Source organism: Sphaerodactylus townsendi, linkage group LG15 (genome assembly GCF_021028975.2).
Source record: "Sphaerodactylus townsendi isolate TG3544 linkage group LG15, MPM_Stown_v2.3, whole genome shotgun sequence".
Taxonomy (NCBI): Eukaryota; Metazoa; Chordata; class Lepidosauria; order Squamata; family Sphaerodactylidae; genus Sphaerodactylus; species Sphaerodactylus townsendi.
The window spans coordinates 5,597,745-5,623,652 of NC_059439.1; the positions used below are offsets into that span (position 1 = coordinate 5,597,745).

Below are 25,908 nucleotides of genomic sequence, written 5' to 3' on the forward strand. Positions count from 1 at the left end.
CAAAATTAAAATCGTGCAATATGTGGATTTGCCTGCTGCAGAGATAGTGGGAAGTGAAAGCGGGGCTAGAGGAAATATGGCAAGAAGTCTTGCCATGGTGGACTTTCACCTCCACCACGCAGCAAACACCTTGTATGTAATCGACCTGTAGAGTGCTTCTGAATACTAAGACAAGACTCTTGTCTTCATTGTTTTAAAAACTGAGTTTGCAAATTAGAAAACCCAAGTCCTGCCTTGCTGGATCCTGAATGTTTATTGATTTCATGTGAACCTACAGAGGAAGTTCAAAGTTAGCTGAAGTTAATAGTCTGATGTCATAGCAAAAAGAGAGGAGCTGCAGAGCTGATGCTTTGTCAACTTTAAAGTATCCAAGAAGCCCTGCAGCAGCCACAAAAGTGTCCATCTAAGGTTGCCAATCTCCAGGTGACACCTGTAGATCTCCTGCTACTACACTTGATCTCCAGACAACCAAGATCAGTTCCCCTGGAGAAAATGGCTGCTTTGGAAGGTGGGAACTATGGCATTGTACCCTGTTGAGGTCCCTCCCCAAACTCTGCCCTCCCCAGACTCAACACTCCAATCCCCAGGTATTTCTCAACCCAGAGGGGGCAACCTTATGTCCACTAGAGGTCCCTAAAAATGTTACCAGATACTAACCTACACAGGAGAACAAAGCCTCATTACTGCCTAAAGTGGAATCCCCCAAATATTTGCATGCATAACCATGGGGGTTTCATGGGGTACCCTGAACCATGGAGCTCCAAGGACTACTGTGCCTTTGGTTTTGTTTTCTATATCAGGACATTAGGCCGTTACAGAGATTGGGAAGCTCTTCACCATTCTGTTTGGTCCAAATGTGACCTCATGCCTAGCCTGTCTGTGCACAAGCAATGCAGAAGGGTGTGGGTGTGGGAGACACTTGTTCTGTGGGGATCCCTTCAAAGACACTTGCTTAAAGTGGCATGAACAAATTCAGCCTCATTGTGTTGGAGCCAGACTACATTTTCTGTTAATGAAATAGTTGGGGTGATTTCTAGCACAATTTCCTCTTATTGCTGCAGACTTCCCCAGCTTGCCTCTCATGGGCCACAGTGGGAGAAGAGGAGGCACGGACATCCTTTCGTCCTATAAAAGTTAACTTGTGTGAACAAAACAAGTTACCTATGTGGCCTCAGCATCTGCAGTGTACCTCCCCCGGTTAGCGTAGCGCCAAGTGGGCAGGGGTGCGTGCCGGTGCGAGGGCGTGGTGTGGCCATGGTGTGGGCATGGCAGGGCCCAGGGTGCATGCGTGCCCCAGGCGCAGTTCCCCCTCGCTCCGGTCCTGACCCCCCCCCATCTTGAGCCATTATTGGGTTTGTAATCTCAGTTGATACTTTTCTTTTAAAACAGGTAGAATGTGGGGAAAATACATCAGGCATAGGAACTGTTCTCAGATTATCTGCTCCTGTCCATATCTTTGAGCAAGATAACCCCAGGATGTGAGAAAGGAGAAATAAATAAACAAAAACACACTTTCCAGATCTGTTCAGGAAAAGGAGGGGTATATGATTACACCTTGGAAACTCTAGTTCAGGTTTCTTAACAGTAAGTTTCGTACCCTTAAATAGTCACCGAGAACACCTCCTGTAACCATCAGGACTAGAAACTTTCTTTTAAAATAAACAGTGATGAATTTATGAAAATTCCAATGTGCAGGTTTTTCAATGTAGCATCATTCACTTGGCAACATAATCATAAGAGCTGGTTTTAATTCCAATAATACTTTGAATTAAGGAACCTGTTGTGTTCTATGTGACATTCAGGAAAAAGAGATGTTCTTCAAAGGGCTGTGGTAGCCTTTAAGAAAAGTAGCAACTATCAACTACACAAAAGCCAAACATAGACTATAGTCCACGTATGTATGTGAGTGTTTTAATTTGAATGGATCAATTGATACAGAAGGCAAGAAAGGAAACAAAAATAGTCAGTTTTAATACTGATGCAAGAGTGTGCATTTTTTTGTGTTCAGAGCCCGTTCCACTGTAGTAATACAGATTCCTTTGGCAGAGGCACCTCCTGTGGATTTCAAGAGTGGAAGAAGGGATATGGGGTAAGTATTTCTTGCAGAATGGAATCTCTGCCCTCCCCAGGAACCTGAAAGAAAGGTAGATAGTAATTTTAGCTCAATGCAATCATGGACTAGTTGTTAATCTGAAATTCCTTATAAATCAAAGGTCAAGGTGATCACAATACAGCCAGCAATTCAGAACACTTGTATCCTTCCTCTCCAAAGCTTCAGGCAAGTTCAGATGCCAAGTGAAGCAATAAAACACAGCTACAATATAAACAGCCTATAACAGCAAGTAGTAAAATGGTACAATTTACATCTGCTAATAACACAGGACTTTTCTGCACATTGCATCTACATTCCCTTTGGGTTTGATTCTCAGTTAGGCACACGTTTTCCCCTCTTCAGCAGTCACCCTGCTTTCAGGTAAGAGAATCCCCACAGTTTCCGAAAGCTCTGAAACTGCAACTTTTCCTCTCTCTTTGCAGGGAATGTGAAGATCAGCATGTGCTTATAGCTTTCTTTGAGTTTTCTTGCTCCTCCCTGTCTTTCCCTGCCCACACCACAGCAGTTCCTTCCACTCTTTCGGCCACTATTTCAGAAAAATTGGAAAGCTGAAGATCTATTGCTGAAATTGATAAGAAATTGATTTGGTCTAGCAAACTAACACGATACCAAAGATGGCAGAGGGGGGAAAAAGCTGGCAGGCATCCTCCCCACATAGAGGTCAAACAGAAACAACAAGGAAGCGGTGAGCAGGCAAAATGACATATCGGCATAGCTAGGGACACTTCACAAGGGGAAAACCCCTGTGCAAACAAAAAGCCACGGGAAAACCCCAATGCGAAGCAACCAGCTGGTGTGTAATTAGTGCATGCATAAATGTTTGCAGAATCTCATTACTATTCAGCAGCTCCAAACCATTTGGAATCGGGAGGCCTCCCTGAAGAGCCGCAAGAGAGCAGGAGCTCCAGAACCTCAGAATGATTGCAAAGGCCTCCCTATTCCTTGTTCTAGATGTCCATATTTCACACTGACTGCACCAGCACAAACAGTTCATAGGAAGAAGCAGAACTTTAAGTGAATCCTGAAAGCTAACTGGTGGCCAGCTGTTGCAAAACAGGTTCAGTTTACCATCAGTTTTAACTGTTTATTGTCAATCTGGCCAGAAGCAGGCGTCAGAACTCCACTACACTAACTGTAGCTTCTGAATTGCCCTCAAGGTCAGCATTACGGTAGCCCAGGGGTGTCCAGCTCTGGCGCTTCAGATGTTCATGGACTACAATTCCCATCAGCCCCTGCTGGCATGGCCAGTTGTAGTCCATGAATATCTGAAGCATCAAAGTTGGACACCTCTTCAGTAGCCACTCAAGTCTTACAAAAACATGAATCAATACAGCAAGATCCTGTTGCTCCAGGAAGGGGATGAATCTGTGTACTTAGGCAGAGCTGGTAAAAATGGCAAAGTAGGCATGACATTAGGATGCTAAGGAAAGGGTTTTTTTCGATATTTTGAAAGTAAATTGCATCTGTCCCTGTGATGGACTGCACAGATAAATAAGGTTTGGAAGCGCAGCAAAAAACAAAGGGCAGTCACAAATAGAAATGGTGAGGGGGAGAGGAGAACCTCCTAGGAACTGGACTGTAGTAATGCACTGCTGACCCAGCAGCACCGTGGTAGAACGTTGGGTTTTCTCAACGACTCCACGGCCTTGTTGGTCGACCGGCACTCCCCACTCCTCATCCCCCCCATGAGTCATCACGGGTCATGAACTGCTCTGGCTCAATCATCGGGCTTAGGGACACCGGGTCTTGCCCCCAGGTGAGGATTATTTCAGACGCTTACGCCTCTCCGGCAAGACGTAGCCAGATGAGATCATGCATCAAATGATGATCTCCACTCTCCGCCTCTCCCGGACCCCGGTCCTCCCCTCCCACACTTCCCACAGGGATAACAATAAAGGTGCCAGGAACCGCAGATCAGAGACTCGCTAGGAACATCGACCTCCGGGTTCCGCTAAGTTGGCGACCACCCAGATGTTATCTCCGCCTCGCTCGCTCTTTACGCTTGACCGGGTCGACAACAAGCTGGTGCCAAACCTCGAATCCTCGAACCTCCACCCTGCTCACCGCCGCCTGGGAAGGGTCAGCGATACCGAAGTCCTGGATCGGGCGCGATTCAGGGACTACCGTTGCATCGCCGTCCTCTGATCGGGCGCGATTCAGAGACACGCCAGCCCTAGGGTCACTCCCCAACTGGACACGGAACACCGGTAGGAGTATGGGAGCTTGCAAAAGCAGGGCTTATGACAAGCACGCTTGGACGTAATCCGAAAGCTGCTAACGAAATGCGCAGGGTCCCCGAAAGAGAAGGGAGCCGCGCAAATTGGTTGAGGAGGACTGAAGCTCAGTGTCCATGGTACCCAGAGGGGGACATTGGAATCTACGACTGAAAACATCGGGCTTAATTCTTCTCGCGACAGAGCCGATGTCGCTGCTACTTAATGGAGACAATTTTGTCGCCATCAGCCTGCAGACCTATGCGCCCTCGGTTGTAGGTCATTCTTCTCGATCTTTCACCCTTCAATTTCAACCCCGGAATTTTCTATCCACTAAATTGGACTTCGTCCTCCTTCTGCCCCCCCCCTCGCCCTTCACCCACTCCAAACTCTCCTCGCTGCTCAGCCAGCCTCCCTGCTCCGCCATTTTCCTAAGCCACTGCATCTGGCTAGCTATCGTAATGGCGCTGGTTCGCAAACTCTCGCAGAACGATAGCTTACCATCTGGCAGAAGAAAGAAACCCTGGACGGAAGACGACATGCCGAGAGGATTCTTGCACAAGCCCCGGCCCACTTCACAGATACTGAGGGGTGCGGGCGCCATTCGGCGGCGTCGCCCAGCATCCTGCTTATAACATCCTCACTGAGCTCCGCAGCAATGCGGGAATGAGGTCAGCCTAGCCCCCACGCGGAGAGGCATGCTGGAGGCCATTGCAAGGGAACCACCTAATGGTTCCAGATTCCACTGAAGACCACCAGATGCCCTTGAGCCCTGCACAATTTGTGGTCTGGGAAAGTGAGTTCCGCCAGCAGTGTTTCAACAGAGCAGTGCCACTCAAGCGGCGCTTACACCGGGCTGCCAAGAAGCTTTACGGCTTCGATGCTTTTGCCAACCCTAACTATCAGATTAAAACCTAAGCCTGAGGCCACCCCTTATACGGTCGCCTTCTGAATGCTACTTATAAGGCATTTGTTAAGGTCCCTCAACGCCGCCAGCCAACCCAGAGTTTTCTTCTCCATCCGCAAACCCCAAGAGCCCTATGCCGAAGCTTGTGAACAGGCTCCAGGGAGGCCAAGAGGCAGGTAGATAGCTTAGGAGGCCCAAACGAGCTCCTCATGCTCGCCAAGCAGGCAGGAACGCCTCACCGGTGGAGTGCCGTGAGGGGCTTATCACGGGCCTGGGCAAAAAAATCCTGAACTGGCCGACATGCTGGGCGCTTCTTGCTAGACATCGGGTCCTCCGCCACTCAAGCTAGCTCCCTCCTCGGCCAGCAGCACTTCCACCGGGCGAAGGCAGCCTCAGGATAACTGCTTTAACTGCACCGACACTCAAGGGGAGTGTAGGCAGGCCCGGGTAGCCTACAACCCGAGGCGGAGGAGGGTCCTCCCCCCAGGAGGAGAAGGCCACCTAAGACCCGTGCCCACGTTGCTGTAGAAAGGCTCTTGCACTGGAGAACGATTGCTCACTGGAACTTCCCGCCCAAAGCGCCTCCCCAGCCCAGGACCCAGGGAGGAGAGTACTAGAGCAGACCCAAACGCCAAGGCCCCCCCTGGCTAAAACTACCCCTTCTCGTGGGTATCTCACCGTGATGCGAACAGCCCATCTCCTTTGAGTTCCCCTCCACGGTTCTTGTCGCCTAACCCAGTATGATTTGTTTATCTATCCCTACCGGGACATCACTGGGCTGGGCGGCTGCCAGCACCTCTGCCGCTGAACAGGGACTGTTCATCGCCTTCGAGTGATCGACTCCACGCACTTCAAGGACCCATCCATCTCCAGGTCTGGACAAAGATCCCACAGGAGTTGCCCGCCGGAGCCAGCTGCCGCGGCTTCAGCTGATTCTCCTTTCTGCCCCATGCGCTGCCCGCTGCCGCACCCAATAAAGGCTAATGAGCCCCAGTAGCCGACATACGCATTTGCCACTCACCGCCGCGAGCGTGGAGACGCTTATCGGGAGCCTTCCCGCCATACCTGGAGTTTCCTCGCCATAGAAGGATGTAAGTTCAAGGGCCTGTGGACACCGGGCGCTGATGTTACCGCTATCAGAGCAGCCGAGTGGCCCGACCAGTGGCCGTAATCGGCGGGCTTGCCCGCACATCTGGGTGGGGAGACAAACCGCGAGACGGAGCATCCGCCTGGCCACGTCACCCAGGGCTCGAAGCGGGGTGAAGCCTCAGTCCGCCCCATCGCCTTGTGACATCCACGCTAATTCTGGGGAAGGGACCCTTTGGCGAGGCCAGGCTCAAAACCCACTTGGCTCCTGGATGGGCCACTCACATTGATCCCAACTGTGACTTCAGAAGTTCACTCTCTATCTCCGTAAGGAAACCAGTTTCTCCCTCCTTTCTTTCTGTTTTTTTTCGACTGTAGGAGGCGGGAGGGCCACTGGCTGACTGGCCTCCTGATTAAAATCTGGGGCCCTATCCTGACACCGCAGAGCACTGTCAGACAGGGCCCCAGTTTAAAGGGTTGCCACCATTATGCCCCTAATACCCAAACCCATGGCTAGTGGCGATGGCATTATAGCACTACCATCACTTCTAAGATGCTTGGCCGAAAGTGTCGCTGGCTGCATCTCCCAAAGATAATTCGGTCAAAAAATTTGTATGCACCATCCAGCTTTCCCTGTGCATTAGCCACCAAGGTCACGCAAAGCACAACTCCCTTGCAAAGAACCCCTCTTTTTTCCTCTTTGTGTGTGTGCGAGAATTTGCCTCTAATTGTCATTTGCTTCATTCCCTCGATGCTCTTGATCCCCCCCCAAAAGGCCTCCAAAGCCCCCCCTTTGTGTTGCTGATTAAGCAATGCATACCCACAATCCCCCCAGGACCCGCCTGCCCTCCCCCCCTCGAGGCTCGGACCTCGCCTTGACCCTGATGACGCCTGAAGCCAACTCCCACCAGGGTCGCCTACCTCCTGCCCTCCCTGTCAAACAACTAAAGAAAGATGAGTAGGCTGCCCCCAGGAGGATTATTGCATTAAAAGCAACCTTCAGGCTGCAAACAAGCCTTCTTCCTTCTTATACTAAATTCTAAAACTAAACTGGATCCCAATCTCCCGCCATCCGCTTAAAACTGAGCCTAAGGGACCCGCCCCCCCCAGAATCCTGGGGAAAAAAGGGGGTGTGTTTTAGCCTTCTTCCTACAGGTCCCTGTGGACTCCGGGATTCACCATGACAGGGCCAACCCATGAATGGCTTGTGAGGAAACTAACTCCCATCCCGAGATGGAACGTGATCTCTAGAGGATCCCCGCCCCAGCGATCTCAACAGGAACGCCACGCCAGCTTCAAAGACCTCAATGACCTGGGAGGACGCCAAGGCGACCACCAACCAAGCTCCTAGAGCTGCTGCGCCAGCAAGACCACCCTCCCGACACCCGAGAACCCTGTGCCGCCTCTTGCAATCATTACCGCCAACTCAGCGACCACCACTCTTTGCCTGCTCTATCTGCTCCTTCTGCCACCGGGATGCATGATCGGCCACCCCTGACGAGCTTTCACCAGACCAACATCTGGGAGCAGTTTGCTGCTGGCCACAACGCCTCCATCCTTCTTCTGCTCAGCCAGTACTCAGGGAGTCGGAGCCTGCTAAGCCCTGCCTGCTCCCTCGCCTGCAAGCTCTGAGACTTAGCGAGTTCACAAGCCCCTTCTTATGAATGCCTCTCATCCATCAGGGTATCTCATGAGCGACTGGGGACCTGTCCGCCCAAACCCCTCCCTGGCCGGCGCTTCTCCCTTGTCACCAAGACTGTCGCTAACCACTTAATCTAACACCTGGCGCCGCGATCACCGGGCGCCGCTGCTGGGAACCGCACTGGCCTATCTATTGGCTCGGGCTAATTGGAACTGGCACACACACGGAGGACATTCCCCATGTTCGAAACATCCTGCTCCCCAGGGGCTGGGATTCTGACCGCGGGGAGAATCTACCAGGCACCTCACCACTCTCTGCCGGACCTTCATGCTCTCAGGTCACCATCGCCCTACCCCAGGCTCCACTCCCCGGGAGCCCGGATTTCACGCCTTCTGCTCTCGACTTCTCCCTGTCGGGTCAGCCTCAAGCGGAGAGTTCGCTCTAACTTCCTAGTGGGATCCCCGACCGGGCTTCTTACAATGTTAATTCATTGGCCGGCTGGCCTGTGCCCTGCTGGTCCATCAATTCCACTCCTCCACCGCCTGGACCTCTGGCCTCCGGAAAGCAGCAGGAACTTCGGCCAAGCTTAATTCTAGACAATCGTGCCGCTTATTGATTACTTGTTGTTGTTACACCACCAAGGTTGTGAGAATGTACAATATGTGTTGTTTTAATCTTCTGATAATTCCCAGTTGATTCATTGGCTTTTGAAAGCGGAGCTGCAAGAAGTTGTATCTAATCTGAAGTATGATGTTTTGCCCAGTGGTGGTCAGCCCTCTGGCTGGCTGCCGGGAGGATGGTTGAGCGCTATTGTACAGCTCTGCATTGGTTTAATTGTATGCCTCATTATCGGATCTTGCTTCGCTCAATGCGGTCTAATATTGCCTGTAACGGTGTAAGTAGCCTCGACTTCCTACCCCGCAGCCGTTCTAATGTTACACAAGCAGCTTGGTCAGCTTGACCAGGCGGCGGAGGAGACAAGCCGCCCCTTTAAATCGCCTCTTAGTGTTTCTCGCCTTTCAAAAGCGAGGAGATGTAGGTATCGCACTGCTGACCCAGCAGCACTGCAGTAGAACGCGTTGGGACGCCAATCGACTCACGGCCTCTGCTGGTCGCGACCGCACTCTACTCCTCATCCCCCCATGAGTCACGGGTCATGAACTGCTCTGGCTCAATCATCAAGCAGGACAGGCTCTATCTTGCCCCCAGGTGAGGATTAGGCTCAGATGCGCTATCGCCTCCTCCCATCGAAGCCAGATGAGATCATGCATCACATGATGATCTCCACCTCCCGCCTCCTCGAACTCCCCCGTCCCTCCTCCTCCCACACTTCCCCACAGGATAACAAATAAAGGTGCCAGGAACCGCAGGACGAGACTCGCTAGGGAACACGGACTCCTCCGGGTCTCCGCTACATGCATCTCCACTCAGATGCTATCTCCCTCCGCGTCTCGTCTCGTTCTTACGCTGACCGCGTGGGTCGACAACACTGGACAGCATTCTGATTGGGTAAGCTGACTCATGCACTGATGGTTAGAACAACCTGCTGACTAACAGAGGGAGGAGGTATCTCTCTAAGAAGGAAAAGATTGAACACTTTTGGGTTTGGATTCCTGCCTGTTTCCACCAAGTCCCTTAGCTGGGTATGAAAATCTATCCTGAGAGGATTTCAATCAGAGAGTGAATCTGATCTGAAATATGGTGCGTGGCGGTGTATGTTGAGAGCAGAAATATGTAGACAAAAGAACTGGAAGTTTATTTATTGGTCAAGGATGAGATGGAATAGTAATATAGAGATACTTTCCACAGTGATCATAAATAAAGGGTATGGGGAATGTATCTTCTGGAAGATAGAAGAATTCCTAAGCCAGTTAGGAAGGGAATTATAGGAGGATTCCCTGTCTGGTATATTGGTGATTTGCTGAAGTTACGCCACAAGAAAGATTTCTGTAGAGTGGGAGTCTAATAGTGGAGAGGCTTGGTGTACTGAGAGAAAGGGTACCAGCCTATCAGGACTGAGGAGCTGCTGGGCAGGAAGGGGGCGCAGAAGGTGTGTGTGTGTGTGTGTGTGGGTGTGTGTGTGTGTGTGTGTGTGTGTGTGGGTGGGTGTGGGTGTGGGTGTGATTTGACAGCTTGCCCCAGGCTCTTTGTGTAGATACATCCATGAATCATGGAAGGGGCCATACAGGCCATCTAGTTCAACCCCCTGCTCAGTGCAGGATCTGCCAAAAGCATCCCAGACAAGTATTCAGCCACTGCTTAACGACTAACAGTGAGGGGGGGTTCAGCACTTCCCTTGGTAGCTGATTCCACTGTTGCACAACGCTATAATATTTTCCCCTAATACCCACTCGGAACCTTTCTGCCTCATTATTGTGAGTTCTACCCTCTGCAGCCAACAGGAACAGCTCCCTGCCCTCCTCTAAGTGACAGCCCTTCAAATATTTAAAGAGAACAACCTCCTCTTCCCAGACTAAACATTCCCAAATCCCTCAGCCTCTTCTTGTAGGGCTTGACTCTAATCATCCTTGTCGCTTTCCACTGTACTAACTCTATTCTGTCTACAATCCTTTGTGAAGTGAGGCCTCCAGAGCTGTACACTATGCTATACTCCACGTGAGGCCTGACCAATGCAGTGTACAAACATTCACGTTGTTTCCCCCCTCGTTTCTGGTAATTGCATGTGTAGTTTGCAAGCCATACACATTCTGCCACCACAGTTTGGGCTAATCCACACAAGGAAAGGTGAAAAGAGACTCACGTTGAGGATTCCAGCTTTAACCAGACATGATATGCTTCACAAAAGCTGAGGACAGAAAGAGAGGGATTTATGTGGTAAGTTGTCAATGAATTGTCACAGAATCAGAGCTGATCGGTCACACTTTCCACTGCAAGCCAAGGCCAGGCAGCATTTTCCAGCTCCCTTGATGATCATCTCATACAATCTAGTCTGCAGCGCCCCACCAGACCCAAAATGAGCTGCAGCTTCTGAAAATACAGACCACTAAAGTGAGCCCTGAATCAGAGACACGTGCAATCCTGGGCCAAGTAAAATCAGGTGGTGGGTCGAGAATGCCGGTTTGGCCCTTAATAAGCAGGAAATCAGACATCAATGAGAATGTATGAAGAATGTAGGAAGTAGGGGTGGGTAGCGTGGTGGCCAAGTTTGCGGATGATACCAAATTACGTAGGGTGGTGAGAACTGCAAAGGATTGTGAAGAGCTCCAAGTGGACCTTGATAAATTAGGTGAGTGGGCTAAGAAATGGCAAATGCAGTTCAATGTCGCAAAATGTAAAGTGATGCACATAGGGGCAAAAAATCCAAACTTCACATACATGCTACAGGGGTCAGTGCTATCAGTCACAGACCAGGAAAGGGATTTGGGCATCTTAGTTGATAGTTCCCTGGGAATGTCAACTCAATGCATGGCATCTGTGAAAAAGGCAAACTCTATGCTGGGGATAATTAGAAAAGGAATTGATAATAAAACTGCAAAGATTGTCATGCCCTTATATAACTGCCCTGAGCCTTTGAGGGAGGGCGGTATATAAATATAATAAATAAATAAATAAATAAATAAAGCAGTGGTGCAACCGCACTTGGAGTACTGTGTTCAGTTCTGGTCGTCACATCTCAAAAAGGATATCGAAGAGATAGAAAAAGTGCAGAGAAGGGCAACAAGGATGATTGAGGGACTGGAGCACCTTCCTTATGAGGAGAGGCTGCAGCGTTTGGGACTCTTTAGTTTGGAGAGGTCTGAGGGGGGATATGATTGAAGTCTATAAAATTATGCACGGGGGTAGAAAATGTTGACAGAGAGAACTTTTTCTCTCTTTCTCACAATACTAGAACCAGGGGGCATCCATTGAAAATGCTGGGGGGAAGAATTAGGACTAATGAAAGGAAACACTTCTTCACGCAACGCATGATTGGTGTTTGGAATATGTTGCCACAGGAGGTGGTGATAGCTGTGAACCTGGATAGCTTTAAAAGGGGCTCGGATAGATTTATGGAGAAGTCGATCTATGGCTACCAATCTTGATCCTCCTTAATGTGAGATTGCAAATGCCTTAGCAGACCAGGTGCTCGGGAGAGAGCAGCAGCAGCAGAAGGCCACTGCTTTCATATCCTGCATGTGAGCTCCCAAAGGCACCTGGTGGGCCACTGCGAGTAGCAGAGTGCTGGATAGGATGGACTCTGGTCTGATCCAGCAGGCTCCTTCTTATGTTCTTAATGTGGACAAATCTCCATCTGGTTCCCACAAGGATTTTGACTGCAGCACCATTCTCACACCGCTTCACAATATATCTTCAATTGGGGCCAGATGAAAATGGGTGAGTGAGAAGCAGCCCAAGACCATGATGAAGGTAGGGGGCAGCATACACTCAGACTGCAATGGGTCACAACTGAAGATTCACTCACAGCAGTGCTTACTCCCCCAGAAACGTTAAGCACCTAAACCCCTTCCTATTTACTGGGTGTTGTGGGTTTTCCAAGCTGTGTGTCCATGGCCTGGTAGCTTTTGCTCTTAACATTTTGCCTGCATCTATGGCTGGCATTTTCAGAGGCATGACATTGTAAGATGTGTGTCTTGGAGACATGTCTCTGGAGATGCTAGCTGTAGATTTGGGCGAAATGTTAGGGGCAAAAACTACCAGGCCACAGCCACACAGCCCAGAAAACCCACAACATCCAGTCAGTTCTGAAAGCCTTCGACAATGCCCATGCTGTTTACATTGCCAGGTGGGCTATCAGTACATTTTCCCTGCTCCCATCCGGGGCTGATTCAAGATATCCTGTCATCCCAAGCAAGGTGCTTCCATCCCCTCCTGGGACCCTACTGTTGCTGGCTCAGGAGAGAATGCTGGTCACTTCCTGTCCTACTGAACAAGCTGAACCCAGCAAGTTCAGCCCGCATGATGTACCAACACCCATCCTCCTCACAGCGAAACCCCCAGTAGCTGCTTGGGAGGCCTGGAAGAAGAACCAGCAGGTCATCATGTCATTCAAAAGGGCACTCTGCCCTAGAGGAGAGCAGCTGGGTAATTTTACCTTTTTGAATTTTGCTGTGATTAGTGCTTTGATCTATCACCGGTGATTTGATCTATCACCGTCTGAATAAAGATGAAGGGCTCCAAACTCTGTCCCTGATAGCTCTGTGGCTACCGCTTTTTGTCTCAAGAGTACAGAACGAGCAACTCTTGAGTTCTCTCTGTCATGGGTCTTGAAAAAAACAGCAGCCAAAACTTCCGGATTCTCCAGCATAATCTCGAATAGCTGACTCTGAACTGGGAAATTCACGGAGATTTGGGGGTGGTTCCTGGGGGAGGGGAGGGGCCCCAGCAGGATACAAGGCCGTAGAGTCCACCCTCCAATGCTGCCATTTGCTCCCAGGGAGTTGATCCGTGGTCTGCAGATCAGTTGTATTTCTGGGAGATCTCCAGGTTGGCAATCCTATGTTGGCTGAGTACAAATATTGGCATGTTGAGCAGCATCTTCTAATGGGAAAGGTTCTGTGTATTCGGGGACATGAACCATCAGGTGACTTTTCTTGACCAATGCACACATTTATGACAAAAAAGACATTTCTTTTACCTTCATAGTTGATGCAGCCATTGGCATCTTCCTGCCCTGCCATTAGCTGTTCAACTTCACCCTCCGTCATCTTCTCCCCTAGCAGCAAAAACTGGACATTAGGCTTCCGCTGGGACGATTTGCTTTCTACAGCTTGGTTTCAGCTCTGAACGAACTGCGCACAATCAGGCATTTGGCATATCCGAAGCTTCAAAATCCAGATATTTTCTAGGAGCTCCAGAAATTTCTGTATGGACTGGTGGGCCAAGTGATGCTACCACTTTAATAAAGGGAAGGGGACTATGGACCTCACTACTAATATGTGTTAGCTGCTGTTGTATATTTCATCTTGCTCTTGCCATATTATATTTCCACTTATGCAATACCATTTCTCACTCCGCCTTGACACTCTGCTGTCTTTTTCAGGGGAAGGCAGACTGATTGTAAACTGAGACGGGGGATGAGTAAGCAGCCCAAAGAAGACACCCCAACAGGGAAGGGGGAACACACAACCCACAACTTTTCCTGGAACAGAGGGCAAAACAGAAGCTTGGATGGACAGTGATTGCTTTATGAAGCTTTCTCCACAGGGTGGCACTAAAGGTGGTTTACAGAATCCCAAAAACATCTTCACAAATCTGGAGAGGCAGAATGTACGTTATTGAGAACACTGCTATGCCACTTTTCTCTGGACTAGGGGGTGGGATAATAAAATGAAAAGCAAAGTATACTTCCCAACAAATATCAGCCAGCTAAAACTTCACTCCTGGAAGTGTGGCACGCAGGGCTTAAGTGTCCCACTATTTGCCCTTTGGATGGCAAACTTTTTTTCTGTCACCCTACTGCATTTTTATCCCACCCACCCTCTTAGGAGCTGAAGGCAGTGTGCTCTGTTCTCCTTTTGCCATTTTATCCTCACAACCACCTTGTGAGATTGGTGAGACTAAGGGCTGATTCAGGGGTGTACCGGTCCAGGGACATGGGGATACACACCTGACACATGCCTATTGGTCACGTGAGGGGTGATTCGTATGCTACAAAGTCCTCATGCCCTTTCAATCATACTTGTGTTGGGAACGCTCTGGTGGGAAGTTAATCCCCAGATAAGAGTGTGCACCATTCAAATTGGGACTGTGTTACTGGGAGGGGAGGGGGCGCTCAGCCTCCCCTGGGCCATTTTCCCAACCTGAAACTGCCCTGGGAAGCTGTTATTTGCACTGTTGTTGAAACACATGTCTAACCATACAGTTCAGCGACTCCCTGGGTCCATTTCAGATCAGAAAAACCACACTGGGAGTGGGAAGCTTCAATCCCTCCCCCCCTATGCCAGTCACAATTTGAATGATTTACTTAAAACATTTAATAGCTGGCTGGCTGTCTTGTGGAACTCAAGGTGGCTTACATTGTACATAATTATAAAAATACATAAATGTCAACAGTCGGGCATGCAAATACTTTGGAATGAAGTTACCTGTTTAATGTTTAGGTATTTAAACATTTCTATGCAGCCTTCCGAACCAAAGGCTTCTGACAGTAGCCCCCCCCCCCCACTCCAAACTGACATATTAAAAACCTCAATGGCCAAACATTTTGCACATTAAAAACAGCTGTTAAAATTCAAATATATAAAAATGTTTAAAATAATTCAACTTTACACATATAAACATACAAACAGGAAGGAGTGAGAGTGAGGGAAAGCCAAATTGAACAAGAATATATTGTCGAAGGCTTTCACGGCCGGAATCACTTGGGTGCTGTGTGGTTTCCGGGCTGTATGGCCGTGTTCTAGCAGCATTCTCTCCTGACGTTTCGCCTGCATCTGTGGCTGGCATCTTCAGAGGATCATCTGAAGATGATCTGAAGATGATCTTCTGAAGATGCCAGCCACAGACGCAGGCAAAACGTCAGGAGAGAATGCTGCTAGAACACGGCCATACAGCCCGGAAACCACACAGCACCCAAGTGAACAAGAATATTTTCATACGCAGGCAGAAGACTAGAATAGAGGGGAAAAGATGAACCTCTCTGAGGAGATAATTTCTCATATTGCCACCCATCTACACTCAAGTGGTGGGGGCATCTGAGACAAGGTCACCAAAGATGACCAGCGTGGCTGAGTATGTTCATATGAGAGTAGGTGATCCTACAGTTATGTTGGCTCCAAAGGATTTTGGCTCCAAAGGATTTTGAAGGTCAATGCTAGCACCCTGAATTGGGACCGGAAACAACTTGGGGGCCAGCATAGTGGGACAAAACTGGTATAATATGGTCTCTGCAACCAATTTCAGTCAGCATTCTGGTTGCAGAATTCTGAACCCAGTCAAACTTTCAGAGAGTCTTCAAGGGAAGCCCCATGTAAAGCACAATTCAGTAATCTAATCCAGTTGTTACCAGGGCATGCAACACAGTGGCAAGATCTTTTCTGCTCAGGAAGGGCTGTTAATGGCTCTCTAATCAAAGCTGCTAAAAGGTACCAGCTAGCCACTTCTGCCACCTGTTTGTCCAACAAGATGCTGGAGTCCAGTGGCACCTTCAAGCTTCAAACCTACTCCTTTAAAGGAAGTGCAATTCCACATATTGCAGGAGACATCCCAGTTCCAGGGTTAGACTGTCCTCCCACCAGTAACTCCTCTGTTTTGTCTGGTTTAAGTTTCAGCTTGTTAAACCCTCCCAAAACTTGTTTCCAGGTACCTTTTCATGGTTTCTACAGGGATCTGCTGAAAGTGTATGAGAGAGCTGAGTGTCACATGAGGATGGATCTGCCAGACCATATCCAATCGAAAACCCATGAGGACTTTGTAAGAAGTCAGTCAGCCCTGAAAGAGAATGACTGATCCAAGGCCACCCACCCAATGAGCTTCAAGGCAGACAGCTGAATTTGAAGTCAGGTCTCCTAGATCCTAGTTCAACAACTATTCTGCACTGGTGACCTTGGAGGAGGAAGTGATATATGTACCCCTCCCAACATCCGTGGCTGTGTTTGGCTCTTTTTCCTACCTAGAGTAGCAAGCACGTGGCGCAATTCAGCCCCCATGACGGTGCCGTTCCCTTCCTTGTCGAAGACGCGTAGACCTTCCACAAAGTCCTCAAAAGTCCCCTGGTCCTTGGCTCGTGCAACATGTTGCAACATTGGCAGGAAAGTCTCAAAGTCTAGCATCTTTGCGTTCATTTCTGGAAATAAGCAGAGGATAACAGTGGACTAATGCCAGCAATGTGCCTGTCAAAGTGACAGCTTGATTTAAATTACATTACAGAGCGCTCTTTGGGTGCATGTAGCCACAGCCCTCTGATCTAGAGAGTGCAGTTCACAAGCAGACACATTGTCCATAGTACAAATCAAGCAAGGACTGTGTGATAGTACTAATCCCTATGCACACCTAGCACTGTATACATGTGACAGTACACACAGAGATTTCTGCAGTGGATCTTGGGACCTAAGATTACGGTGTGGGAGGGGGCTACATTGACACCGGCCTCCTCCGTCCGTAGCCTGGGGGTCCACCTGGATTCGTCTCTTTCAATGGAGACCCAGGTGGCCCATGTAACCCGGGTTGCATTTTTCCATCTTCGCCAAGCCCAGCGGCTGGCCCCCTTCCTCTCTCAAACGGATCTAGCTACTGTGATCCATGCAACGGTCACCTCCAGGCTAGACTATTGCAACTCGCTCTACGCAGGCCTTCCCTTGCGTCTGATTCGGAAATTAAAACTGGTCCAGAATGCGGCGGCCCGTTTGCTCACAGGGGGTGCCGGCAGAGACCATGTTTTACCTGTGTTGCGCCGCCTGCACTGGCTCCCGGTTGAATTCCGAATCATTTTCAAGGTGTTGGTATTGACCTTTAAGGCCTTGCGCGGCCTGGGACCTCCGTACCTGCGGGATCGTCTTGCCCCATATGTCCCAACTCGGCCTCTACATTCAGCAGAGGCCAACCTACTGGTGATCCCTGGTCCCTCAATGATGCGGCTGGCCTCCACCCGGGCCAGAGCTTTTACAGCTCTGGCCCCTGCCTGGTGGAACGCTCTGTCTCCAGCTACGTGGGCCCTGCGGGATCTAAATGATTTCCTCAGGGCCTGCAAGACAGAGCTGTTCCACCGGGCCTTTGAGGGGTCCGGCCGCTGATGGTTCCCCCCACCCCTCCGCTTCTCTCTATAACATCTATACACCTACCGCCCCTTTCTTCCCCCTTTTCCTTTTAGGGGATTGATTAGAGAGACGCCATCAATATATTTGATGTCAGAACGCTGCTTTTAATGGGGTTGGGTTTTAATATATAGAGCTATTCCTATTGATTTTATTGTGCTCTATTGTCTGTTGTTCGCCGCCCTGAGCCCTCCGGGGGAGGGCGGATAATAATAATAATAATAATAATAATAATAATAATAATAATAATAATAATAATAATAATAATAATAATAATAATAATAATAATAATTTACAAGAGCCAGCATGGTGTAGTGGTTAAGAGCAGGTGGATTCTAATCTGGAAAATCGGGTTTGATTCCCCACTGCTCCACCTGAGTGGTAGAGGCTTATCTGGAGAACCAGATTTGTTTCCCCACTCCTACATTCCTGCAGGGTGACCTTGGGCTAGTCACAGTTCTCTCAGAACTCTCTCAGCCCCACCTACCTCACAAGGTGTCCGCTGTGGGGAGAGGAAGGGAAAGGAGCTTGTAAGCCACCTTGAGTCTCCTTACAGGAGACTAAATCCAAACTACTACTACTACTACTACTACTACTACTACTACTACTACTACTACTACTACTACTACTACTACTACTACTACTACTTCTTCTTCTTCTTCTTCTTCTTCTTGGAACTATGCCAAGAGTCTTGACAAAAATCCTGGTGTTCAGTCTGTTGTCATTTTGGGGATTTTGAGAAAGAGTAATGGGCATAGTTGTCAGCTAAGATTGGGGGAACTCCCACCCCTGTCCTTCATTGCCTGCTCTAATTCAGGTTAGCAGCGGGGAAGGGAGGTTAATGGAGGGACCAGAATAACACCCTATGATGCTACAATGTCATTTCCAACTGTATACATGCCACTCTAAGATTCACTGAAATTCTGTGTTTTTATCACAGAGTTTCTGAAAAATTCTAGAGCATCCCATGTTGTAGTGATGTCACTTCCAGTTATGCAACAATGGCCAGATGCCCCTGGCCTGTCCAAGGCTTGGGCTGGCAGTGATACTTGCACCCACTCAATTCCAGGGCTCAGGCATTCACCTTCTGGCAATGACTTCCACCCATCTCATACAGGGCAAGGGTTCTCCCTTGCTTGCGCCAGTGGGGAGTCGGTGGTGGGTTGCAGTGATCCTGGGGCCTCATCTTGAACTTGCCTAAGTCTCAGACCACCCCTGGCCAGCGAAAAGGGCCCAGTTCACCTACTGAAAAACAACTTGCCTTCTGGCTTTGGTTTCCCCAGCACCCTCAGGACCTCAGCATTGGTAGGATTCTGCCCAAGAGCTCGCATTACATCACCACACTGGCTGTAGGTGATCTTCATCTCTCCTGTTGGGGTCCTATCGAAGAGCATGAAGGCCTCCTTGAACTCTGTGTGGAGAAAAATATGCAGTTAGCTCTCTGGACAACATCAAGAAAAAGGAGGTAAGTTCCTTGGGAATAACATCTTGTGCACGATTGATGCTATGTTGCCAGTGTGAAGCAGAGGGCAAGACAGAGATAGTTTGAAAGTGAAGGCACATTTAGCTATCCAATGTGAGAATTACAGCAGTGAGAAGTGCAAATATTGAAATTAAAATATCCTCTGTTTTCAGAGCTAGTTTTCTAATTTTGGAAGTCCTTATTTAAAATCTATTATTATTATTATTATTATTATTATTATTATTATTATTATTATTATTATTATTATTATTATTATTATTGTTGTTGTTGTTGTTGTTGTTGTTGTTGTTGTTGTTGTTGTTGTTGTTACTACTACTATTATTATTATTGTTATTGTTATTACTACTACTACTACTACTACTACTACTACTACTACTACTACTATTATTATTATTATTATTATTATTATTATTATGATTCAGCTGCTAGATCTTTTTTTTAGTTGAGCACACAATTGAGCCTCACCCAGAGGCCTAGGAAGTTGTAACACCTTAGTATTCGTATGCGGATCCTGTGTGCCAGCAGGGCTGCCTTCTGAATTTGACAGATGTTAATTTTGTCAATTCGAAGATGTTTCAAGTGCTGTCCTAGGGTTTTTGGGATGGCGCCCAGTGTGCCGATTACCACTGGGACGACCTCAGCTGGTTTGTGCCATAGACGCTGAAACTCGATTTTCAAATCGCGATATCTAGTGACCTTCTCGTGTTCTTTTTCAATGTATAATCCTTGAAATTAATGCAATGCAAATTATAAGTGAAAACAAATGATTTGGTTATCAATCACATTTTATCCTGCCACCTCTTTAATTAATTCGGGGCAATATATGTGAGTCTTCCCTCTGGGTATTATTCTCACAACACCCCTATGAAGTGGGGGGGGGGGAGGGAGGGAGACAGACAGACAGACAGACAGACAGACAGACAGACAGACAGACAGACACACACACACACACACACACACACACACACACACACACACACAGAGGCCCAAGGACACCCAGTGAAAGGCATGGCTGGGCAGAGATTTGAACCTGGGTCTTCCCCATCACCATCTGACACTCTGAATCCCTTCAGTTTTATAACACAGGTGGGCATAATATGCATCAGTGTTCACACAAAGCTCTAAAGTGAGAAGGGACATGTGTTTATACAGATTGATCCCAACACTTAAGCACTTAAACACTTAAGCTCTGATGCAAGGGCTTCCACATAAGTTCCCAGCAGAACTTGGGAAAGGGATTCACTGTATCAAACCTTGCCACAAGTGTGTATAAATATTCCTGTGGAAAACAGATTAAATTTGAACCTGGTGTCCAATTGCATTTATTTATTTATGTAATTTCTGTACTGCTTAATGTGTCCTGTGAATACTTCTGCAATGCTTCAATCTTGTGGTTGCAGACTTCTAAAATCTTAATGCGTTTGTGACTGAATGTCCTATTTTATCCCAGGAGGCATTATATTTCACTGAGTTTGCTAGTTGATTGTGATATATATTCTTATGACCTAGTTGCATATCACTTGTGGGCAGAGATTCAAAAAGAACTCTAGCAGTTTATTATTCTTTTTACTGCTTTTGTCTATTGGGTGATAAGTAATTAATGATTACTTCCAGTTGTCAAGATCAGTGTATAATAGAGCTTTTATTGGAAAGAAGGAAGGAAATGTCCCATTTTGTTGATTGTGGGGACTCACTCTGTGTAGTCTGCCTTGAGTTCCCATGAGAAAGGTGGACTAATGTCAAATAATGTAATTAAGAATAAATAAAATATTGAAAATATTCTATCTATTTTAATTCACACATTTCTCTTCCTTTGACCCCCACCTTCAGATCAGAGAATCCCCATGCTTTCCTAAGATCCTGAAGATGAAACCTTTCCTCTCCCTTTGCAAGGAAAGTGATCAGCATACTTTTAGTTTTCTTTGATTTTTTTTGCTCTTGCCTTCCTTCTCCCACCCACATCAGTTTCTTCCCATCTTTGAACCAACATTTCAGAAGAATCAAAAGGGCTTTTTTTGTTTTGTTTTTTTAAAATCACTCTGAAGGTCTATCATAGTGGTGGCAAACCTATGGCACAGGTGCCAGAGGGGGCACTCAGAGCCCTCTCTGTGGGCACGCACAGAGTGCCCCCCACATACACATCTAGGCTGGTCTGGGCTGCTGGGCTCAATTATTAGCATTAAACCTAAGACCTAGTTTTGGGGAAGCAGTGTAGGTAACCCTGTTAAGCGCTGTTAAACCCCACAGATTTTCATGCGAAGAACTAAAGCGTGATCCTTTACCTGGAAGTAAGCTCGGTTGCTGTCAATGGGGCTTGTTTTGAGTAAACACTCATAGGGTTGTGATTCACCCATTGGAAGAGTTGCACAGTTGCTTCAAAGCAAAGCCACCAGCTACCACCAAGCTTACTCCTGAGTAACACACACCTCGGAGCCAACCGTTTTTTTCTAAAGTAAAACCTCAGTATTCAGGTTAAATTGCCGTGTTGGCACTTCATGATAAATAAGTGGGTTTTGGGTTGCAATTTGGGCACTTGGTCTTGAAAAGGTTCGCCATCACTGGTCTATCCCTGGAACAATAGACCCAGTGAAACTGACAAGAAATTGACTTGGTCTGGCAAACTATTGTTGGACTATAGGGGTTGCGGGGTGGGGAGGTAGCAGGCAACATCCCCAAATGGAAGTTGCAGGGAAACAATGAGGAAGTGGTCATTTGGATCAGCAAGGGTGAGAACCCCCCCCCCCATGCAAGCAAAAAACTGTGGAAAAACCCCACTGCAGAGCAAACTGTGATGGGGGTAAGTCATGCATGCATAAATGACCAAAGTAAGAAGAAACATCCCCAGATTGATGAAAACACAGAAATGGAAGAGAAACCGGGAAAAGGATTTCCATGGCCGTTTCCCCACTTACAAAATGGAGGTCAATATGCTGTGGTTTCCTTTGCTGCGGGACCTGTTGAGTGCGGGTTCATGGTCCCCACCGCAGCTTCTGGCCCCTTGGTTCAACAAACTGGCAGCTGCGCAGCAGCCACACAGGACTCCCCACAAACGCGCAATCCGCTCAGGGGCTGTCCTGATCGGCTGCTGCGTTGTGTTGGGGCGAGAATTTTAAAAAAAAAGAATCGACGTCTCCACATCTATTTGTGCACTCAACCCGACGTGCAGATGATCTTCATGGAGGACCCAATTCGTGCAAAAAAAGAAACCCACATGCGCACCCACACGCTTCTTCCCCTTTCTCTCTCTGCCCTCTCCAGCGGGGCTTCTGGTGTAAAAAAAAAAGTAAAAAAACAGGCTGCGTGTGCATCGCACACACCCCGACGTGGCCTGATTGGAGGGGAGAATCACGTCACTCAGTGGCAGGAAAATCAAACCCGGAGTCACCCCCTGGGCTTCCCCACTCCCCGGCACTCTGTGCGGGGTTTTGGAAAAAGTGCTTGACCATCCAGGAACAGAACTGCCGTGGGCTGAGGAGGAAGGAGAGCGGCAGAATCAGGGTTGCTGCGTGGTCACCGCTGAGGTAGTGGGGAGTGCGGCTGGACCCCGCGTTACTTGCTGCGAGTAGCACGCAACAAAAGGTGAGTGGGGAAACGGCCCATAATTGACATCTGCTTCCAGATGGATTTGTATAGAAGAAGGTAGTCCTTTAGCTTGGTTCTAGATTGTTTGGGATTTCACTGGTCAAGACCAACACCCTGAACACCCAGTTTAACGATCTGGCATCCAGTGAAGATTTCTGAATATTGGTGAACTGTGTTTCACGTGGCATAGCCTGGCACTGTAATCTGGACTAAATGAAGTTCCCAAACACTTTTTAAAGGTAGCAAGACATATTTCAAAAATCCAGCCTGAGCATTACCAAGGCATGGATTGCTGAGATAAAAAGGCTTGGAGTGGGGTGGGTCGACCAAATTTGTAAAATGCGCCTCTTTATTGAGAATGGTGATTATATATGTTCATACCTAAGATTCAGAGATAAACTTTTTTTCAGAGAACTGGAAGTGGATTGGAAAAGTACCATTTTCTCCAGTATGCACACTCACTCCCCCAGTTAACAGGTTACATGAATCTGCTAGTTTTTCAAAAGCAACGGAAACCTGACCAACATTTAGGGTTGCCACCTCTGGGGTGGGAAATACCTGGAGATTTTGGGGTTGGAGCCTGAGGTGGGCAGTTTGGGGAGAGGAGGGACTTCAGTGGGGTAGAATGCCGTCGAATCCACAGTCCAAAGCAGCCATTTTCTCCAGGTGAACTGATCTCTGTTGCCCAGAATAGTGGGAGTCCTACAGCCATCACCAAGAGGCTGGCAACCCTGTCAGCTTTTCTTGACCTGTGACCAACCTTGAGCCTCTTGTTGATGGTATGGCACCTGTGTGCAAGTCACATGGCACAAAGAGGAGGGGCCAGAGTCTCTGACCCTGCTTGTGGTTAGGAAATCCTCTCCACAACTGAGTGACCTCATTCCCTTTCCAGCTCCTCTCAGGGCTAAAGGACATGCTTTTTTTGGCAAGGTGAGTTGGGGGACCCTGGACCCAATTCAGGATCCCTACAGTTACACAGAAGCTACAAGGGGAAAGCATTTTTAAAGTCCACAGGAGCCCAATTCTGTTTGGAACTGAAGCAAGAAGGCAGGAGAGTTTCCTGCCTTCTCTTCCACAGAGCCTAAAGGGGCCCATTGAGTTATTTGCATAACTTTGGAGCTGCATATGCAAATAACTTCCCACTGGGGCTGTTTTGGTTTGGGAAAAGCCACGGAAAGGCAGGCAGGAGTCTCTCCTCACACTGAAGCTTTCAGCAGAATTGGGATCCTGTAGACTTTCCCCTGTAGCTGTTGTGTGACTTGCAGGAAAAGCGGGCTGGTTTTGAGGAATGCCAACCCAACCTGCCAAAACATGGCATGTGTATTTTAGCTGGGGTTGCCAAGCCCTCCCTGGCCAGCAGCTATTAGAAGGGACAGTTGTATAGAGTCTTGCAACTCAGCAGGTAGGGTGCAGAGAGTCCTTTGACTGAAACCCACCGGAGAGTCCTTTGACTGAAACCCATGTTTTCTTCCACTTCATAGATCTTACCCAAGGTTCCGTGCAACACCTTTGCTTTTACCTTGGAGGAGAGGTCTGTCTGGGAAGATCAGAATTGGCTTGTTTTTATATGTGATAGCTTTCAGTTTCTCGACTTGCTGCAAAATTCTCTCTGCCTCCCTTACTTTCCAGAACCAAGCCACAACATTCCTACAGACGTCTTTGCTTGTCTTCTGCCCTTTACTAGCAACTCTGTAAGCTCTTCCGACCACAATTGAGCGGTCTTCTGGGTCTAAATTGAGGATGTCTGGCAACCACTTCTCCAGGAAGGCCACCAAGTCTTGACCCTCTTCTCCTTCTGGCAAGCCACAGATCCTTAGGGCTTGAGGCTGCATTTCTTTTCCAGTCTTCTGCACCTGGCCACGAAGACATTTGTTCTCGGCAGGCAACTGTTCAACAGCCTGCCAGCATTCTCTTGCTTTCCCTTTCTTCTTCCTAGAGTTCAGGTTCCCTGAAGATGACTGGGCCAGGCTGTGAATCAGTCTTTCGAGAGTGTCCATACGTGAGTTCAAAGCTGAGATCTTACCATCAAAGGAATTCACTACCTCTGTGGTTTGGTCTACCTTTCTCTTGATCTCCAGCATCAGATCTTTCAGGGATGCATCTCCACTGTTGAGGGAGGCAAAGGGCTCAGCGCTGACACCCAGCACCAGAGACCTTGAGGCCCAAGAGGCACTGTCTTGAGTCCAATAGAAATCCTTGGAAAGGAGTGTTGGTGGAGTTGATTTATTGTTTGGCATTTTCATACCATCTGTAGTGACCGGCTTTCTCTGGATTCGATGCCCCATGTGGTCATTATTTCAGCTCCATCAGACAAACTGCTCAGCTGAGCTGTATCTCTTGGTATCCTCTACTTTGGTATCATCAGCATGTGCAGGAGGTCACGCATTGCATCACAATGACTCTTCCTGTTCCCCAGGAGTGCATATGCTGTACTGCGTTTTGAGGTGCAGGAAACATGAGGGTTGTCAGCTCTGAGTTGGGAAATACCTGGAGATTTGGAGGTGGAGCTTGAGAAGGGCAGGATTTTGGGGAGAGGAGACACTTCAGTGAAGAAGATCTGGCTTTTATACCACACTTTTCTGTACTGTAAGGTGTCCCAAAGCAGCTTACAATCACCTCCACTCTCCTCACAACAGGAATCTTGTGAGGAACGTGGAGATGAGAAAGTTCTGAGAGAACTGTGACTGGTCCAAGGTCACCCATCAGGCTCCATGTGGAGAAATGAGGAAACAATCCAGTTTCCCGGATTAGAGACCACCATTCATGTGAAAAGGTGGAGAATAAAACCTGGTTCTCCACCTGCTCTTAACTACTGCACCACAATGGCTCTCTCTGATATAATGCCATAGAGTCCATCTTCCAAAGTGGCCATTTTCTCACATTGAACAAACCTCTGTAATCCCAGGAGGTCCCCAGGCACCACCTGAAGGATTCCAATACCCTAATGAAACACTGAAGCCATTTTAGGGGCTGAGTTATATTATTAAAATGCTTTGCTGCTTAGCAGGTCCTTGTCCTAGTAGATAGAGGCCTAGACCACAAAGTGAGGGACAGAATCCCTTTTCTGAGCCTAGAGATCAGATTTTCAACATGTTGTGAATGACAAGTGAGGGACCCACAAGGACCCAGAGGCTAGAAGAGGATCTAAACTCCTCATTTCCCATCTCTA

The 25,908-nt window shown here is 48.2% G+C and overlaps 1 protein-coding gene across 1 annotated transcript in view; it reads right to left on the reverse strand.

Annotated features, from left to right (window-relative positions):
• Positions 1-1,889: 1,889 nt before the first annotated feature.
• Positions 1,890-25,908, reverse strand: part of MYL4 (myosin light chain 4) — a 31,990-nt gene continuing 7,971 nt past the window's right edge. The window contains exons 3-7 of the mRNA XM_048518126.1: positions 18,936-19,085; positions 16,534-16,707; positions 13,558-13,635; positions 10,723-10,767; positions 1,890-2,133 (exon numbers count right to left, since the gene is read on the reverse strand). Coding sequence (XP_048374083.1) covers positions 10,739-10,767; positions 13,558-13,635; positions 16,534-16,707; positions 18,936-19,085 — 431 coding nt within the window. The 3' untranslated portion in view covers positions 1,890-2,133; positions 10,723-10,738. The remainder of the gene's footprint in view (positions 2,134-10,722; positions 10,768-13,557; positions 13,636-16,533; positions 16,708-18,935; positions 19,086-25,908) is intronic.